This window comes from Zea mays, chromosome 3 (assembly GCF_902167145.1).
Source record: "Zea mays cultivar B73 chromosome 3, Zm-B73-REFERENCE-NAM-5.0, whole genome shotgun sequence".
NCBI lineage: Eukaryota > Viridiplantae > Streptophyta > Magnoliopsida > Poales > Poaceae > Zea > Zea mays.
In genome coordinates, this window is record NC_050098.1 from 216,897,519 (window position 1) to 216,913,919 (window position 16,401).

Consider the following 16,401-nt stretch of genomic DNA (forward strand, 5'->3'; position numbering starts at 1 on the left):
TCTTCTCCAGTCATCAGAATCTGACTCGAGTTGATTTATGATGTTGCACTCTTCTGTTTGATCCATTGAGATACTCGGCTGAAGAATTTCTTGCATGAAGACCCCGGGCGGGACCTGAGCCCGACCGGATCCGAGCTTGGACAGTGCATCGGCCGCCGTGTTCCGATCTCTTTCTATATGATGAAACTCCAGACCCTCGAATTTATCTTCCAGCTTTCGGACGGCAGCGCAATATTTTCCCATTGAATCACTTGAACAATCCCATTCCTTGTTTATCTGGCTGATGACTACCAGAGAATCTCCGTATACCATCAATCTCTTGACGCCCAGTGACATGGCGATGTTCAATCCGTGTATCAAAGCTTCATATTCGGCTGCATTGTTAGAGGCCAGGAATAGCAACTGGAGAGCGTACTTGAGGTGCTCGCCTCCAGGTGCAGTGAAGAGAATCCCTGCTCCTGCTCCCTGCAGCTTCAGCGAGCCATCGAAATACATTCGCCATACTTCTGCAGTTTCTGGATTGTCTGGTACTTGCTGCTCTGTCCACTCTGATACGAAGTCAACCAATGCTTGAGTTTTGATGGCAGTGCGAGGTCGGAACTCGATATCGTGGGATCCCAACTCGCAGGCCCACTTGGCTATCCGGCCAATGGCTTCCTTGTTGTGAAGAATGTCCCCTATTGGAAAACCAGTGACTACTATGACTTTGTGGTCGTCAAAGTAGTGACGCAACTTGCGGGCAGTTAGAAGTACTGCATATAACAGCTTCTGAACCTGAGGATAATTTTTCTTTGAGGGGCCTAGAACTTCACTGATGAAGTAAACGGGATGTTGTACTGGATAGGCATGCCCTTCTTCTACTCGCTCGACTACCAACGCGGTGCTTACCACGTGAGTCGTGCAAGAGATATACAGCAACAAATCTTCAGCCGATTGAATCGGCGTAGCTCGCCGGGGTGGTTTCAATACTGGTGGTGTTGTCAAGAATTTCTTCAGTGCGTCTAGAGCTTCTTGTGCTTCTGAAGTCCATTGAAACTTATCCACCTTCTTGAGTAGCTTGTAAAATGGTAAACCTTTTTCTCCCAGCCTGGATATAAATCTGCTCAGAGCTGCCATACATCCAGTGAGTCGCTGAACTTTCTTTTGTGAACGGGGAGCTTCCATCTTCATGATAGCTTCAATCTTATCCGGATTAGCCTCAATTCCCCGGTTGCTGACGATGAACCCGAGCAACTTTCCTGCTGGTACCCCGAAAACACATTTTTCAGGATTGAGCTTCCATCTGTATCTTCTCAGGTTGTTGAAAACTAGCTGTAAATCTTCGATGAAGTTTTCCGAATTCTCTGTTTTGATTACCACATCATCTACGTAAGCCTCCACACGCTTGCCCCAGTGATCGGCTAAGCATGTTTGAATGGCTCTCTGATAAGTCGCTCCAGCGTTTTTGAGGCCAAACGACATGGAGGTATAACAGAAAGCACCAAACGGAGTGATGAACGCCGTTTTCTCCTCGTCTTCCTTTGCCAAACTAATCTGATGATACCCGGAATAGCAATCTAAGAAAGACAACACAGAACACTCAGCGGTGGAATCCACCACCTGATCTATCCTCGGGAGCCCGAAGGGATCCTTCGGACAGTGTTTGTTGAGATCAGTATAGTCGACGCACATGCGCCAATCCACTTTATTCTTTTTGAGTACAAGAACAGGGTTGGCTAACCACTCGGGGTGTAATACTTCTCTAATAAATCCCGCCGCGACCAAGCGAACTAATTCGGCTCGAATGGCCTCTCTCTTGTCGGGCGTGAAACGATGTAGCTTTTGCCGGATCGGCCTCGCCTGGGGATAGACCTTCAATTTGTGCTCGGCCAGTTCTCTTGGGACTCCCGGCATATCCGCAGGTTGCCATGCGAATACGTCTCGGTTATCTTGCAGGAACTGGACGAGCACGCTTTCCTATTTGTCATTCAAACTGGAGCTGATGATGGCCGTCTTGCGCTCATCAGCGAACCCCAGGTTGATCCGCTTGGTTTCTTCAGTCGGCCGCATAGAGGTCACGGCCTGAGCTTCGTTTGCCGGTACAACGAGGTCTTCCTCAGGCTTAGAGTTCGCCGGTGTAGAAGGAACCGTTGACGGCTTGGTGGTGAGGGCTGCTTGGATGGCCACTCGGAAACATTCTGCGGCGCCTTGGAAGTCGGCGCGCACAGTTATGATTCCTTGCGGTCCTGGCATTTTCAGTATCATGTATGTATAGTGTGGAATGGCCATGAATTTAGCCAGCCCCGGCCTCCCAATGATGGCGTTGTACCCGCAGTCGAAGTTCGCCACCTCGAACCTCAGGAACTCGGTTCTGTAGTTCTCCGGAGTTCCAAAGGTGACTGGCATGTAGATGTGGCCCAGCGGGTATTCCCCTTCCGTCGGCACGATGCCAAAGAAAGGAGTGTCCGACTCGTGGAGCTCCTTGAGGTGAACTCCCAAGCCTTGGAGTGTCCGAGGGAAAGTGACGTTAATGCTGCTCCCCCCGTCCACTAGTACCTTCTTTACCCGGCTCTCTCGGATCACCGGATCGACGAGGAGCGGGTATTTGCCTGGATGGTCGAAGTTGAGCCATTGATCCTCCCGAGTGAAAGTGATTGGGTGCTCCGACCACCGGTATGGGGCGGGAGGACCGGTGGTCGCCACCAGTATCTGGCGGTCGTTGAGCTTTTGTTGTCTTTTGTTCTCCTGCGACCCATGTCCGCCGAAGATGACGTTGACCTCCCTGTCAACGCGTGGGAAGGCTCCTCCTCCCCCCTCCTCCTGCTGATGGGGTTGCCGTGGTTCATCTGGTCCTCCCCTCGGCGGAGGAGGCGGTAGAGGTTGGAAGGGTCGGCCGTGCCCGACGGAGTGCTTGAAGTCCCGGCAGTTACGAAGAGTGTGGCGCATGTCCTTGTGGTACGGGCACTGGGCGTCGAGGATGTCGTCCAGCATGCGCTCGCCTCCACGAGGTCCTCCTCGGGCGCGAGAGGCGGGTGGTCCGGCGGCGTGTACTTCTTCACGAGGCCTCTTCTCCCAGCGTTTGTCGGGCGGTTGGTTCGCGTCACGTCGTGGTGCTGCCGGTGCGGGCTTTGCTCCTCCAATGAGATCCTGGGCCCGCTCGTCGGCGGTGATGTAGAGGTCGGCTTCCCGGAACAGCTCCTCGGAGGTAGTCGGCGCCTTTTGTAGTATGGCTCGGACGAAAACCGAGTCATTGGATCCTCTGTAGAAGTCCTCGATCACGGCCGCCTCCGTGACCTCGGGGATGCGGTTCCTCATGGTCTGGAACCTTTTGAGGTACGACCGGAGAGTCTCGTCCCCTCGGCGCTTGATGGATTTGAGGTCCCATGGTTGCGCTGGCTTGTCGGAGAGGGACTAGAAGTTGGCGGTGAAACGTCGACTGAAGTCTCCCCAGTCGTCGATGCAATGTCGGGGTAGATGTCGTAGCCACTGCAGCGCATCTTGCCAAGGACAATGGGCAGATACGCGGTCATGACGTCCTCAGACGCCCCGACAGCCCGAGCAGCGGTGGTGTAGACGGCTAGCCAACCCCCTGGATCCTGCTTCGGTTCATATTTGTCGACATTGGATACCTTGAAGTTGGGAGGCCATTGGATGGCTCTAAGGCGCGGAGTAAGAGCGGATACTCCGCACGTGTCCTCCTGTCGTCGGGGACGATGCTTATCCCGGGGAGGGGAGTGGCGACGGTGGTTCCTCGACCGTCCCCGAGTGGTACCGCCAGTTGAAGCTGTTGCCGACTCAGTCCTGGTGGCCTGGCTTTGAGTCAGAAAGCCATGATCTCGATCATACTCCTCCCGACGGCGAATTTCGTTTTCATGCCGCCGTTCGCGCGAAGCATTGATAGAGCTTCGCGCATCTCGGCGACTGTTGATGGCGTGTCGTAGGTCGTTCGGCGGGTGAGCGAGCGGTAGAAGATGGTTGGCTGCTTGGGTGAACAAATGTCGGTAGCCTTCAGCGTCGGGAGTCCGGGGGAGTCCATCTGCTATCCGAGCTAGTACGCCTCCGACTTCGCTTGGTGTGTTCATAGCTCGGGCGAAGTCGGGGTTCAGGTTGCGCCCGAAGAGCGGATTCTCCCGGCGTTGCCTTGCATCTTGCTCGGCTTGCTCCTGAGTCCATCGGCGATCACGTCGTCGGGAGTTCCTTCGTTCTCTGAAGACGCGTTCCTCCGGAGTTTCTCCTATCTCCGAGACCTCGTCTCGCGAGACAGGCTGCTCCGGATCCTGTTCTCCGGCCGCATGATGTCGTCGAATGTTCCTGCGTCGGTTCCTCCGTCGGCGGGATTCTCGTTGAGGTGGTTCTTCTCCGGGCGCTGTTGGTTCGTCGTCAGAGATGGCGGGCGACTCCACCCTCCCGATGAAGAGGACGTCGGGGTAGAATGGTGTTGCTGTCGCGGCGACTTTCTTTTCGTTCTCCTTTGAGGCCGGAGTAACGGAAAGAACGACTTGCCTTTCCCTGGTCTCCTTCCTCCTCGCGACCCGTGTCCACTCTTTCGTCGGGGAAGTAGACAGTGGAGTCCTCCGGATCAGCGAGTTTCCAGCTCCAGCCTTTCCGGAGATGATCTTTCTCCGAAGAGCAGGAAGTTGCGCTTTTCCGGCATTTTCGGGGTTTGTTGGAGGAGACTTCTTTTCTGGCGGATCCGCGATACGGTGCAAAATTCCCTCTTCATCCGCTACAGACGAGATCGTCCCAAAGCGGAACACGGATCCGGGACGCATGTTGATCTTGCTGTAGAAGGTGACGGCCATTGAGCTAGCTTGGATCGTCGACACACCCCCTACCTGGCGCGCCAGCTGTCGGTGTTTTGGGTCCGACCGCACACCCGGGGTTGCCCCTCAAGGTGTTTTCTAGGAGTAGGACGGTGTCAACGACTGTAGCAAAATGGTTCGTGCCGATCGCACGAGAGACAGTGGACAAGATTTACAGGTTCGGGCCGCTTAGAGATGTGTAACACCCTACGTCCTGGTGAGAATTCGGATGTGGTTACAAGAGGGCTCTCTGGGTTGAAGGCACAGAGAGTTTACGTGGGTGGCTAAGTAGGATAGGGTCGATTGTTCTGAAGGGGTGCCCCCTAGGCCTTATATACTCGACCGTGGGGCAGTACACATGGATATGATAACAACAAGTGGCTGAAGGGTAGTGAATCTCTTGAGTTTATCCCTACGTAACCCTCGCCGACTTATCCTCGCATGGCTCCATTGCATGGGGGCTTCAGCGCGGGAAAGTCGGGTCTCCGTTGGGATTTACTTGTTCGACGTTGTGGGCCGTCCGGGTTTGCTCCAATCCAGCCTTACGTCTTCTCCGCTTTGTTGATCGTCTTTCCCCAGGCCCACGAAAGAACGATCTTACGATTTATTGGGCCCTTGGGCCTTTCGGGAGATCTTTTATTTCTTTAGTGGACCCGGGGGATATCTATCCCCCACAGCAGTGGAGGCACATCTAAGAGTGCAATTACAACTAACTTGGATTAAGATTTTGGTGGCCATAAGTCACCAATCAATAAATGTACTATGGATATGGAAACTGTTGCTGGGAAGTTTCAGCAAATAGAATGAGATAATTGTCCTACCATAGCAGTATAGCACAGATCAAACATAGTAGTATGAACAAAATTTAAAAAAATACAGAAATACAGAAATACAGAAATACAATTCACCAAACCCGCCATCTCACCTCGCTTCTTGTGTGGGCGCTCCCTATCAGAGTCGGTTGAAGAGTAATTGTTGCAACATGCAAACATGACAAAAGGCCTGCCACTACCAGATAAAGAACGATTTGGTCGATGTGCTCCAGTTAAAACTCCGTGCTGCCACAAATCCTACTTGATTCTGAAATCTGCAGGTGTGATCGGCAGGCTTTAGAGAAGAAGCTTCAGAAAAAAAACAAGTACCCTTTCCCACCTGCACAAGATATATGAGGACGGACCTGTATCGTTATATGAGGTTGATATCATATAACGATTCCATTGCACAAGAACCCTTTCCCACCTGCAAAGACGTGGAGTTTAAGTATTATTAGGATATTTTTTGACTCGACAAAAAACAATGTGCAAATGCAAGACTTGAATTTGTTAAGAAGCAAAACCTTTTGTTATGAAGTTGCAATGCTTGAATGAAGGTGGTCCTTTGTATTGTGCACTGAACTAAGGCACATCTTTGCAGGCATGACAAGCACCCTACAGAATGGGGCCATTGCACATTAGCATAATTCCACATTGCACACAAATTGGTGAAATTAAGAATAATAGAGCCCTTGTTCTCATCCAATCTGCTTTGGTGCTTCCTATCTCCCCCCAATAACTTCCTATCAGGTTGACACAATTTGGAATTCAATCTACACGATCATCTTTAACCACCGGGCAACCATTTCTAGACACCCAGGGTCACCTAGCGACCTTGATCAATGCAGGAGAAGAGAAGAGGGGTGAAGCCATGACGACAAATTACCTATCGAGGAAGAGGGCCACCTTGAGGGCATAGCAGAGGCTGGACTCCTGGTGCAAAACTAAGCTTTAAGACACATTAACAATACCATAATGAAAGGTTCTTATGAATATAGTAAGCTAAAATGTAAAATCACACATCCCTGAACATAAAATGCAAGATCCTACAGGGACAGACAAAAATAACGAACCTCTGTCTTATACAATGACTCAAAACTCCCAGACAGTGCAACAACCATTATCAGCACTTCAGGTCGATCAGCAAATGCAGTTTGCAGATTACAAATTACCTGCAAGTAAACACAAAGGCAACATAATCTCAGTGAGGCCCGCGCAGGAGCCGCAGTGCTTGCCGGGGCAGTCTTCGTGACTTCCCCAGTAAAGGTACCTCCGGTTGCTGTCCCTATTATCGTCGTCCCGGGTCCGAAACCCCAGGAAGGACAATGTATCCGTCAAGGTCAGTGTGTCGGTGAAGGACAAGATGAATAGGACGGAGAGAGTCGTCGCAACAGCAATAGCGGCCAGGATGGCCTGCTTCAAGGGCGGGCGGGGCGAGGATTCGGGGAATACAGCGCACATCGACTGTCTCGGCGAGGGCACAAACGTGGAGAATACAACACAAAGGAAGTACTCTACCCACATCGCCATGAACTTGGCCCAGGCTGTCGAGCGTGACTCTAGCGAGTTCGTGCAGGGAACCACGAGGCGCTCCTTGCCGACACAGCTGACCTTGCCAGTCGCCTCTACCCGCCCTGCCATCCCTAGAACGGCGGCGGCGGCGACACCCACATGCCCTTCCTGTCCGCGCAAGATCCGAAGACTGGGTGTGGGGGGAAGAAGTAGCGGTGGTCGAAGACCTGCGCTGAGGCGTGTGGGCGAGGATGGCATGGAGGGGGACGCCGAGGCAGGGGCGAGGGCGAGGGTAGGCTGGGCGCCATCAATGGTAGTCAACACCGAGCTTGGAAGGGGCACAGGGATGGGTGCGGTGCACGCGGGGAGAGGATGGGGGCACGTTACTGCTGCAATCGCGGTCGGTGGAAGGCGGGGGCACGCAGGGGCGTTCATGTGGACGGGGCGGGGCGTGGGGCATGGGCCGTTCCCTCGCATCGCACCGTAGGGATCTGAGGCGGAGGCGGAGGCGAATGCGGATCTGGCGCCGATGAAAGGGGCTATGGAGGCGGGGCATGGGCGCGCACGCAATGATGGCCTGCGGGGATGGCGAGCGGCGCGCCGACGGCGAGATTGGCGGGGGATGGGGGCGAGGACGGAGCATGTGGGCCGCGGACGAGAGGGCGCAGACGCCGAGATTGGCGGGGGATGGGAGGTGAGGGCGGATCAGCGGTGATGGTGGGGAGCAGAAGAGAGGAGGGTCCGCGGCGCGATATGGCAACCGTGTGCCAACATGACTGTGGACGTCTACGTTAGGGTCTTAAGGAGTAGTAGGGTATGGGTCTTTGTCGGCGTGTGCCGTATCTAGTCCGGCGGCTGGCCCACATGTATAGGTAATATATACATCGCCGCGCTGGTCGGACACTGTATTACACGTAGGGTCAAGGAGTAATTTCCCCACGTGGTAAAGCCTCGAGGTAGAACTTGTTTGCGTTGCGAGAGTGCACCGCTCCGCTGAGGCAATCCACTGCATGTTACACCTACGTGACGCAGACGTACCCACTGAAGCACGGTGACCACGTATGGGCCCGAGAAGAGTGGGCCTGATATGTCAGCGTGGGCGTGTGAACTCAGTCGATCAACGTGCCAGCGACAAGTGTACACGGGGTGGATAGGGAGGAAGAGAGTGGGGGTTGCGCGGACAAATTTGAGAAATTATTTTTAATCCATCTCTTCTCGGCCGCAGCCCACATATAAAGCAAGGCGAGGGCGAGGTAGGGAGGATCTTGGAATTTGGCCGCCGTCTGCGTTGCTTGGGTGGGGAAGGAGCAGGCGGCCAGGCGCAGAGCCGCAAAAGCAGACGCGAAAAAGCCCAGGCCCGAGCCGAAGCGGGGAGGCGACACCGCTGCACCTGCACTACCGCTCGCACGGTCAGCGATTTGCCGCCTCGCGGGAGCCAGCTTTGGCGTCGGCGTCGGCGTCATCGTCGGCGGGGAGTTCCCGGAGAGGGATTCCGGTGAGGATGAGCAGCGGCGGCGGTGGAGGGGGAGCCAGGGGACCGTCGGGGCCCGTGCCGGCGTCCGCGAGGAAGCTCGTGCAGGGGCTCAAGGAGATCGTGAACCGCCCCGACGCGGAGATCTACGCAGCGCTGCGGGAGTGCAACATGGACCCGGACGAGGCGGTCAGCCGCCTCCTCTCCCAAGGTCCCATCTCTTGTCACTCCCCTTTTCCTCACCGTTTCGTGTGCAGGCTCGGTCGTTAATGCATGATGTTTTCGTGTCTAACTGGATTGGATGAGTGCGCGTGAGTGCGCGCTGAGAAGTTGTCTATAGCGTCGGGTCTACTTGGAGATTTGTGGCGATTTGCTATTGCTCAGCCAGTATTCTGGGGCGACTGTGGTTCACGCTAGGCCGGTAGCGGCAGCCTGACAGTGGCGGACTGACTGGAATCCCCATTTCGGATTCGATTGATTTTGCGAATATTTCGTTTAGGCCATTGGTTTGGATGTTTTTAGAATTGTTTGCAGTGTGAAATTCAGTACTTTTCTCAGTGCTTGTTACTTATGATTCTCAGTTCATTTGTGAGTTTTGTGACTCAGTAATTGCAGAAAATGAAACTAGGTAATTTTTTTACCATTTTGGCGGGTTACTGTTAAGCTTCCGAAACTGTAAGAAGGAGCATATGTTTGTTTTTATTAATGAACTCAAATGAACTGGATCAGTTTCTTCCTGTTATTGCCATCACACTATGTTCCCTTTTGTGTTCACAATGTTTGATGGCTTAAACTGTTTAGAGCTGCAGTAACTATGGATCTGTCAGACTTAGATGTTTGCATAAGGAAATAGGATAGTTTTTTTTTTCTATTGCGTGTTTAGGCATTGTAGAATGGATTGGATTAGCTGAAGGATGACAAAACACATGAACATTTGGGAGATGCAAAGAAAATGGCTCAACTGGTGAGAAGGCAAGGAAAGGTGAAGCTATTGGGTGAATGCAACAGAGGCTCTAAGAGCTCTGGTTGTTTGGGTCTTAAGTTTTGTCAAACAACAACAAAGCCTTTCTGGTCCGAACAAAGGTGGGTTGGCTAAAATGAGAAGATAAACCGGACTGACATGTCTAAACTTAGCTTATAGTCAGATACAAAGGATATTAGTCCTCTATGTTATGTTTGAACTTTACAGTCTGATTTCTTATCTCAGGTAGAATTTGGATGATCGTCAACATCTGTCTTCTCAGGCTAATAGTATGATATAGATTCAATTAAGATGATCGTGTTGTCTTTATACACAAGCTTAATTTGTCAGATACCCCCGCCCCATTTATGATTATTAAATTATTATCATGCATGGACCTGGATTGCTTTTTAGGTTTGGTTTCTTGTTTTTGTGTTTGGTACTGAAAGAACACCTTGGTGATTATGGTCTCAGATTCCATGTTGAGTTATATTATTTTGTGGTTCATGAAGGTAATGCTCTGTATTGGCATCTGCTGCCACTTTTGTTGTCAGAACCACCTTGAATTTGCAATTTGCAGTTTTATGAGATCCAATGAAAATTATGAGAGATGGTTAGCTGGAATATTATCTTAATTAATGTTTGAGTATTGCATGAATCTTTGTTATTTGGTCATTGACTGCCGAATGCTTTATTTTCATGCAAGACTATGGGTTTCATGAACCTCGGGGATGCCTTGCGATATCTATTTTGTTTTGTCCCAAATGGCTCTATTTTAATTCCTATTGCCCCGTTTAACCTGGTGTAAGTATGGTAAGTAGTGACTGTTGGCAGCCCTGTGTTGGTTTGGGTTAGGCCCTTGATTGCCTTGATTCCGACTAGAAACTGTTTGACCTGGGTAAAGTTATCTGTTAAGGGTAGAACTTGCTGTAATTTAGTTGCATCAGAATGCAATTTGGATTTTGCCTGTTGTGGAAATGTTGTATATCTTGTGCGACAGATTAATATACCTATTATGCATTTTTAAACACTGGCCCCTCTGATCCTTACTGTTCTCAGCTTTATGAGGGAAGTAGGAAAATGGATTACAACAAATGTTTGAATTAGATGGACATATTTCTAAAATTATCCAGCACAATTTGTATATATGAGTTTTGGTATGATGGTATCACAGTTGAAAAAAGTCCTTCCTATTGCTCAATTCAATATATAATTTTTTCCTTGAGAAAATATACACCTGTTTTGTGTACAACAGCAACATAGAATTAAAATTTGTTTGTTGTTTTTCATTGTTCCAGCTATTCACTTCTATATAGCTCACATATTGTTGATCTTTCTCCAGATACTTTTCAAGAGGTAAAGAGCAAGCGTGATAGGAAAAAAGAGGTCAGTTGAGTATGATCTTTATTTCAATTCAATCTGCCAATGCTCTTGGTAATTTTAGTTTGCCTGATAGCCAATTTTTTTTTGTAACATTCGAGAATTCGTTTTTTTCAGTTGCCTGATAGCTCTAGTCAACTGTTCTCATAAAAAAGTTGTAGCTTATCTGCAGTTACCCATATTGTTTTTTGTTGGATATATAGAATCAATAATGATTGTTTAATGTACCATGTGTTTAATATCGAGGTTGCTGATTAACTCTGTGCTAATCTTGCGTTTACTCTTGATTAGCTTTATTGTGTCTTCTTTTAATCTTGAGAACTTACATCAGTATTTACTGAAATTTCACATAGGTTAAAGAAACTCCAGAGCCAAGATCTCGAGGAGCAAGTAACTCCAGTCGATCCAGTAGAGGTGGTGTGGACCGTGCTGGACGAGGCAATTCAGTTCAGTCTGGATCGAGTGGCACTGGTATTTTTTTTTTTAATAAGGAAGTTTCACTCCATGTGTTTTGGCATTTGGTCACTCAGTTTCTCATCTTCCATTTTCAACCGAACCAGATTATATGGCTTCAAGGTCATCAATATTGGGACCTGCTGTGGCAGCTACCAATGCCATGCAGAAGCCAACAGTTCCTAGGTAACAGATGTTCAGGAGCTGGAATTTCTGATATATCTGATTGTTTTGTTTGTAGTAGTGGTAACCTCTATGCTTGCATTCTGTTGCAGTTTGTCCACAAACAAAGATGTGGTTCCTAATGGATCAGTTGGAGCACAACAATCATCATCTGGTTTTCAGCACAATTGGTTTGGGGTGCCAGGTCAGATGTCAATGGCTGATATAGTGAAAATGGGAAGACCTCAAGTGAGGTCTTCTGGCAAGCCTATGGCTGCAGGAGACACATCATATGCTGGTCAAACCCCATCTTTATCTAGCTCTATAAACCAGAACTCAAAACAATCGGCAAGCACAGCCCTACCAACTACTTTTGACCAGGGCTTTCCTGCTCTCCCAGACCCTATTCCACACACAGTGAATTCTAGTCATGGTTCAGCTGGGAACAACCATACACATGAGAATGATTGGTTTCCTCAGGACGACCTGCCATCTGGAGTTCAGCCCACATGCATTGAGGCGTCTGGTGACCAGTCGCTATTTGTGGCATCACTGGACCAATCTATGTTGGTTGCCGATGCTTCTTACTCACAAGAAATTTCTCATGCAGAAGAGAACAACTCCACTGCAGTTGAAGCAACACTGTCTTCCGAAAGACACTTGGAAATTGTGGAGGATGACAATCATTTCAACGACGGGTTATTGCAGAACTCAAGCGCTTACCAGGCTCAAGTGCATTCCTATGTTGATAATGAAGGTTTGTGTTTAGAAACTCTGCCAGTTTAGGTTTCTTCTCCAGAACAAAATCTAGGAGCTCCATCTTTGGTGTCTAGTGGCCACCAAGCAAATTTGTACTATTATAATCAACACAGTTTGAAGAATACCATTTATTGTTTCTACCAGGCTATAATTTCAGTGTGGCCTTGCCTTTGCAAAGAAACCCAAATTGAGTATTTGTTTAGTTTTGCATTTTGCACTTTATGCAGTGGTGAGAGATATCTCATTGAGTCACCAGGTCACGGGTTAGAAGCAGGCAAGCAGCCTCTCCACATTTGTGGGGGAAGGCTTGCATCAGTTTATCCCTTTCTTAGACCCCACTCATATGGGAGCCTCCGGCACTAGGTCTGCCCTTTAATTATTCTTGTCCATTGATGCTATGATGACTTAAGCTGGTTTAGCTTGTTATGCATGATTGTTGTCTTATTGGCTCACAGATTGCTGTGGCACAAATGAGACAGTATAAATTGTGCCTGCAAATTTTAAACATGTACTCTTTGACTATGCATTTGAACCTTTTCTGTTTGTTTCGCAGTTGGGATTTCCAATGTTGATGCAGAATCAGCTTCGATGAACTTCCAGCATTTAAGCCTGCAGAATGAAGATATAGCTGCAACCAAGTCTGCTGAGGATAACCCTGCGGTTATACTCCCTGATCATCTACAAGCTGCAAATGCAGATTGTGCTCATTTGAGCTTTGGTAGTTTTGAATCTGGTGCCTTCTCTGGCTTGCTTTCATCAAAGGTCCCAAAAGGCAGTTTGGAGGACGACGAGGTGCTCATTCCAGATGAATCCCGATCAGTTAATCGAATAGATGTTAGGTGAACACTTTTTTTCTGCAAATTTGTGATTCAAAATATGAGATGTACACTCTTCTGATGGGGTTGCTTTGTAGGAATCAAGATTACTATGATGACGATGCTCTAAATTCTTCAGAAAATGTGGATGTTGAGACAAGAATTGGTAATATGGATAACATTGATGGACCTTCAGTTTCAGAATCTGATGCACTGAGGCAGGGTGCCATAGATGTGCCTGGTCTTCAATATGACCTGCCATCAGTTTCAAGTCATGCATATTCAAACACAACACAGCCAAGTACAATGGAAGAACCACAAGGAAACACACAAGCACAACCCCTTTCCCATTTTTCTGGCTTACTGGTACGTTTCTCTTTTTCTCAGAAGTGATAGGATCACTGACAGTTTTATCATGATGAAATAAGAGCTAGAAACTTAACTTTCACCTATATAAAACTTGTCCTTTTGATTTGTTGCCTTGACCACAGTAGCATTAAGTTGACCGACATTAAGCTTTGATGATTTCTTTTCTTTGATTAAGTTACAAATTTTATCTGTTTTAGCTCTGGTTGAGTAAGAAAATAATAGCATTGATGTTCAATAAGTCTTTGCTTGCTTTAGATATATTATTATAAGATGTTTTGGCTTCTCTAGAATATTATTTTTATTTACCTAGATATAATATATATCCAAGTCACCACTCACCAAGTGCATAGCAAAAACTATGTATCTAAAAAATCCTAAATGCCTTATAATTTGGAATGGAGGGAGCATTTCTACTGCATCAATTGCTTTAATTTTGTGGGGTCTTTTTCTTTTAACAAATATCCGAACTAGCACATATATATGTGTGTTGCTAAGTTATGTGCCAATGTAATGCCTGGTTCCAATCTGTAGGCAGCTGGGCATGAAGCTGTTTGACCTGTATGAGGATATTATCAATATTTCTGAACTCATACTATGCTAAAAATATGTGTGCCTTCTCAAGGTTGTAGTGCTGAGGATGTTTACGTATATTCGCCATTGAATGTTGCTGTCAAATTGATTTACATGTTGCCTCATTGCTATTTGATTGTCCTAATTTTTAGTTAGAATGGCGTAATTCGAAAATTTGAATTAAAACTCGGTATCAGTTTTTTCTTACAACGATGAGTGCAGCGGAATGACATTTATTGTTTTACTATCGTGATTAGTTTCATGGTGTTGTTTTGTCCCCTTCCATAGTCCTTAATTCCTTATTTTTGTTCTTCTGACATCTTGCAGCAAGCAAATACTCTACCCAATAACTTGTTGGGGTCAAATCTTACCCCTCTTCGGGAGTTTGACTTCTCCCAGTTCCTTCAGACACAGTCAGCTACAAAATATAACCCATCTGTTGCACCTAATAATCTGCCACCAATCTCCATGCAAGAGGTATTTCAAAATATTGATGTGTTTATGTATATCTTATCCATTGCTTAGTACAATGAAACACATGGTGCAAACTTTTGAGACATTTCTGTTTTATTTTTTTGTGCACACTCCAAATTTCCAAGTGATAAGAAGATTACGCAATCCCCATCCCCTCTTTAGTATGGTATTCGAGTTCTGGAGAACTCATTGTGATACCTCTTCGTTTTTGTATGTTACCATGGAGATAAATCACATGACAAAAATGATGTGGCAACGTAGTAGACCTTATTTCCATTGAAGTTTGTGGCAAGTTTATAAAATGAATCATATGCTTATGTAACCAGTCAGTTTGTACTTTTATGCCAGCTAGATGGATTACTCATTTTGGTGTCATTTGTGTGGTGATGTGGAATACATGTTGATGTGCTGTTGCTTCAATTATCTCATTGCTGCATTTCTCTTTATTGGAACTTTCTGCAGACTTCAAAACAGGGAGGCTTCCCCAATACTCAGTCTACGCAACATGTTCCCAGTACAAGCATTTCGTCGGGTCTTCCTCTCCCACAACAATTGCCTGTATACTCTCAGCCAACTCTGCCCCTTGGGCCTTTTACCAGCCTGGTTGGCTATCCATATTTGCCTCAGAACTATTACCTACCTTCAGCGCCATTCCAGCAAGCGTACTCAAGTAATGGGCCTTTCCATCAATCTGCTGCTCCTGCCGTGCCTGGAGCTGGTATGAAGTATCCGATGCCACAATACAAGAGCAGCCCTCCTGCTTCGACCCTACCACAACCATCATCACTCTCTGGTTACGGAGGGTTCGGAAGTGCAAATAATATCCCTGGAAATTTCAGCCAAAATCAGGGTGCTCCCGCTGCACCTACAACTTTGGGATTTGATGAAGCTTTAGGCACACAATTCAAACACCCCAATCATTATGCAGCACTACAGCAGGTAATGATGACATAGTGCTCTGGTTCATCTTCTGGTGCCCTTGGTTGGATCTATAGCCTTCTTTAGTTGCATGAGGTTTTCGTGTTCCTATTTTTGTTTTGGAGGTTCATTTCATTCTGTCGTTTTTTTTGTTTCCATATCAGAGTGATAATTCAACGATGTGGCTTCATGGAGGCGCTGGTTCAAGAACAATTTCTGCAGTTCCGCCTGGTAACTTCTATGGTTTCCAGGGCCAGAGTCAGCATGGTGGCTTCCGCCAGGCACATCAGCCATCTCAGTACGGTGGTCTTGGGTATCCAAGCTTCTACCAGTCGCAGACCAGTCTGCCACAGGAGCACCCCCAGAACCCCACTGAGGGAAGCTTGAACAATCCCCAGGGGGTACCATCCCAGCCTTCACACCAGCTCTGGCAGCACATCTACTAAACCTTCTGTGCTCTCCTTGGAGATGCCTCTCTACGCTGCCAGCTTACCTGCAAGCGAGCAGACTAGCTGAGCCCAACAGCAATGAAGTGTGTTGTTTTTCTTTCTTTCTTTTTTTTCTCCAGCTGTGTGTTCTGGAACTAAATTAGGCTGTCGTGGTTTTTACTTGATAGTGAGTGGTGTTGCAGAGGTGCTATCTTGTAACGGTAAAGTCCTAACTCATCTAACAGATCTGCTTTTCATACCCTGTAATGTGCCGTTTTGTTCTTGATGCCTAGAAGCTTCTACGTGCTGCAGCTACTTTTGATATGCATGCATGCTTATGAAGTTGCAGCCCTGGTTTGCAGAATCGTACAGGATGAGAATGGGTACTGCTAGCCTGCTACAAATTTCCCATGGGCTTTGTTTGCTTGGAGAAGCATTGAAGAACCCAACAATATTGAAGTCACCAATCCGGTGGACTCAACTGCGATGTTCACATGCAATGCAAATGTTCATGCAAACCAGTGTATCAATTTATA

The 16,401-nt window shown here is 47.8% G+C and overlaps 1 protein-coding gene across 1 annotated transcript; it reads left to right on the forward strand.

The window, feature by feature from the left end:
* Positions 1-8,405: 8,405 nt before the first annotated feature.
* Positions 8,406-16,157, forward strand: LOC100191159 (GBF-interacting protein 1). Its single transcript, NM_001358427.1, has 10 exons — positions 8,406-8,787; positions 10,880-10,923; positions 11,271-11,388; positions 11,478-11,556; positions 11,646-12,289; positions 12,845-13,130; positions 13,205-13,472; positions 14,373-14,522; positions 14,982-15,458; positions 15,602-16,157. The coding sequence occupies exons 1-10, from the start codon at positions 8,607-8,609 to the stop codon at positions 15,881-15,883; spliced, it is 2,529 nt and encodes an 842-aa protein (NP_001345356.1). The 5' UTR covers positions 8,406-8,606; the 3' UTR covers positions 15,884-16,157.
* Positions 16,158-16,401: the final 244 nt, after the last annotated feature.

Bases quoted from the DNA above. Each gene is read 5' to 3' on its own strand.
- LOC100191159 (NM_001358427.1), top strand. From the start codon at position 8,607: ATGAGCAGCGGCGGCGGTGGAGGGGGAGCCAGGGGACCGTCGGGGCCC. The intron at 14,523-14,981 runs GTATTTCAAAAT...AACTTTCTGCAG, and splicing joins CACCAATCTCCATGCAAGAG to ACTTCAAAACAGGGAGGCTT. The intron at 15,459-15,601 runs GTAATGATGACA...TTTCCATATCAG, and splicing joins ATTATGCAGCACTACAGCAG to AGTGATAATTCAACGATGTG.